Here is a 1,705-nt window from a genome sequence, read left to right as displayed (position 1 = left end):
GCCACGAAACTTCTCAATAATTACAAAATTGTCACCGTACAACTTTAGGTCATTAGATCATTAACTTATAAAGTTGATCAATGAACATAAATTGGTCTTACGGGTCTCACGAAAAATCATTGGTCTCACATAAACCCAACTATATATATATATATATATATGATTTATTTTTTCAATGTCATGTAATTAAAAATATGATGTATTGATGTAAATATATATATATATATATTATATTTGTGGATTCAATTTTACTTTATAAAATAATGAAAATGGAGTTAAAAAAGTAGGAAAATGAAAGGGTTAACAATGAATGTGTAGATTATATATTAAAAATAAATCAAAATAATGAGAAAAAAGATAAATAAGATAGAAGTGTTCTCATTGAACAACATTTTGGTTCTTCCTTTAATATATATATAGATTTTGAATTTCAAATCGAATAATCTTTCCAACGAAAGATTGTTCTATGTTGGTATTTAACATAAAATAATTCATACTTAATATGTTTGATAATTCATGGTTTGTTTCAACCCAACGGAGGAGCAAACTGTGAATTATTAGATAGAATTTCTTTTGCATTATCGACTTTTCTGACATTTTTTTTGCCCAAAGGTAATACATTTTAGATAAGTCGGCATAATTTGCTTAGAATATCAATGATTTAATTGTTGATTGGACCAACAAAAGGTTAACGATTGAATCTTAGGTTTAATAATGATATATTATATGTGTTTGTAATAGATTAAACTGAATTTATGTTTTATGAATGAATATGTGTATGCCCCATAATTTATTATCATTTTTTTTAGTTTCGTTATGAGCCTAATTTTTCTTACTTTAACATGCTAGCCTCAATAATGACGGGAATCTCCGGATATATATATCCGGAGTTGAACCGCTGAATGGGACTAATTTTTCTTCCTGGAATGAGCAAATTAAAATTGCTCTTGGAGTGATGGACTTGGATTATGCTTTAAGGATTGGACGCCCAACTCTTTTAACTGACAAGAGCACACCTGAAGAAAAGCGTCTCTTTGAACAGTGGGAGCGTTCAAACCGCATGTCCCTTATGATAATCAAAAACTCCATATCCTTAGCCATCAAGGGAGCAATCTCGAACTCTGAAACAGCTACGGGATACTTAACTTCCGTGGAGGAGCAATTTAAGGGTACATCTAAAGCACATGCAAGTACCCTTATACTTAAAATGCTCACCACAAAGTATGATGGTGTTAGTGGTGTGCGTGAGCACATTATGATCATGAACGACATGGCAAACAAACTCAAAAGTATGGATATGGAAATATCTGAAGGTTTCCTTATCCATTTCATAATGACTTCATTACCCTCTCAATTTGGACCATTCAAAATTAATTACAATACCCAAAAAGAGAAGTGGAAGATGAGTGAACTTATTGCCATGTATGTTCAAGAAGAGGAACGTCTAAAAATAGAAAAACCGGACGTTGTTCATCTTACTACTACTAACGCCTATAAGAGGAAGTTCTCGAACAGCGGAAAGGGTCCATATAAGTGAAGTAAGTTTACTCCCAATAAGGCTCAAAAGAACGGTTCGGGTACAAGTGGAACGAAGGGCAAAGTTAGGTATCGGTTTTGCAAACAATTCGATCATACTCAACATGATTGCCCTAAATTCAAAGAGTGGCTAACTAAGAAAGGTAAACTCCTTAACTATATGATTTGT

The 1,705-nt window shown here is 32.1% G+C and overlaps 1 protein-coding gene across 1 annotated transcript; it reads left to right on the top strand.

The window, feature by feature from the left end:
• The first annotated feature begins 955 nt into the window (after window positions 1–955).
• On the top strand, window positions 956–1,537 carry LOC112524795. Its single transcript, XM_025134747.1, has one exon. The coding sequence runs from the start codon at window positions 956–958 to the stop codon at window positions 1,535–1,537; it is 582 nt and encodes a 193-aa protein (XP_024990515.1).
• The last annotated feature ends 168 nt before the right edge of the window (window positions 1,538–1,705 follow it).

This window comes from Cynara cardunculus (assembly GCF_001531365.2).
Source record: "Cynara cardunculus var. scolymus isolate 2C chromosome LG 13, CcrdV1, whole genome shotgun sequence".
Lineage (NCBI taxonomy): Eukaryota > Viridiplantae > Streptophyta > Magnoliopsida > Asterales > Asteraceae > Cynara > Cynara cardunculus.
The sequence above is the reverse complement of the archived record's forward strand: the minus strand, read 5'-3'. Positions and strand labels throughout refer to the sequence as shown.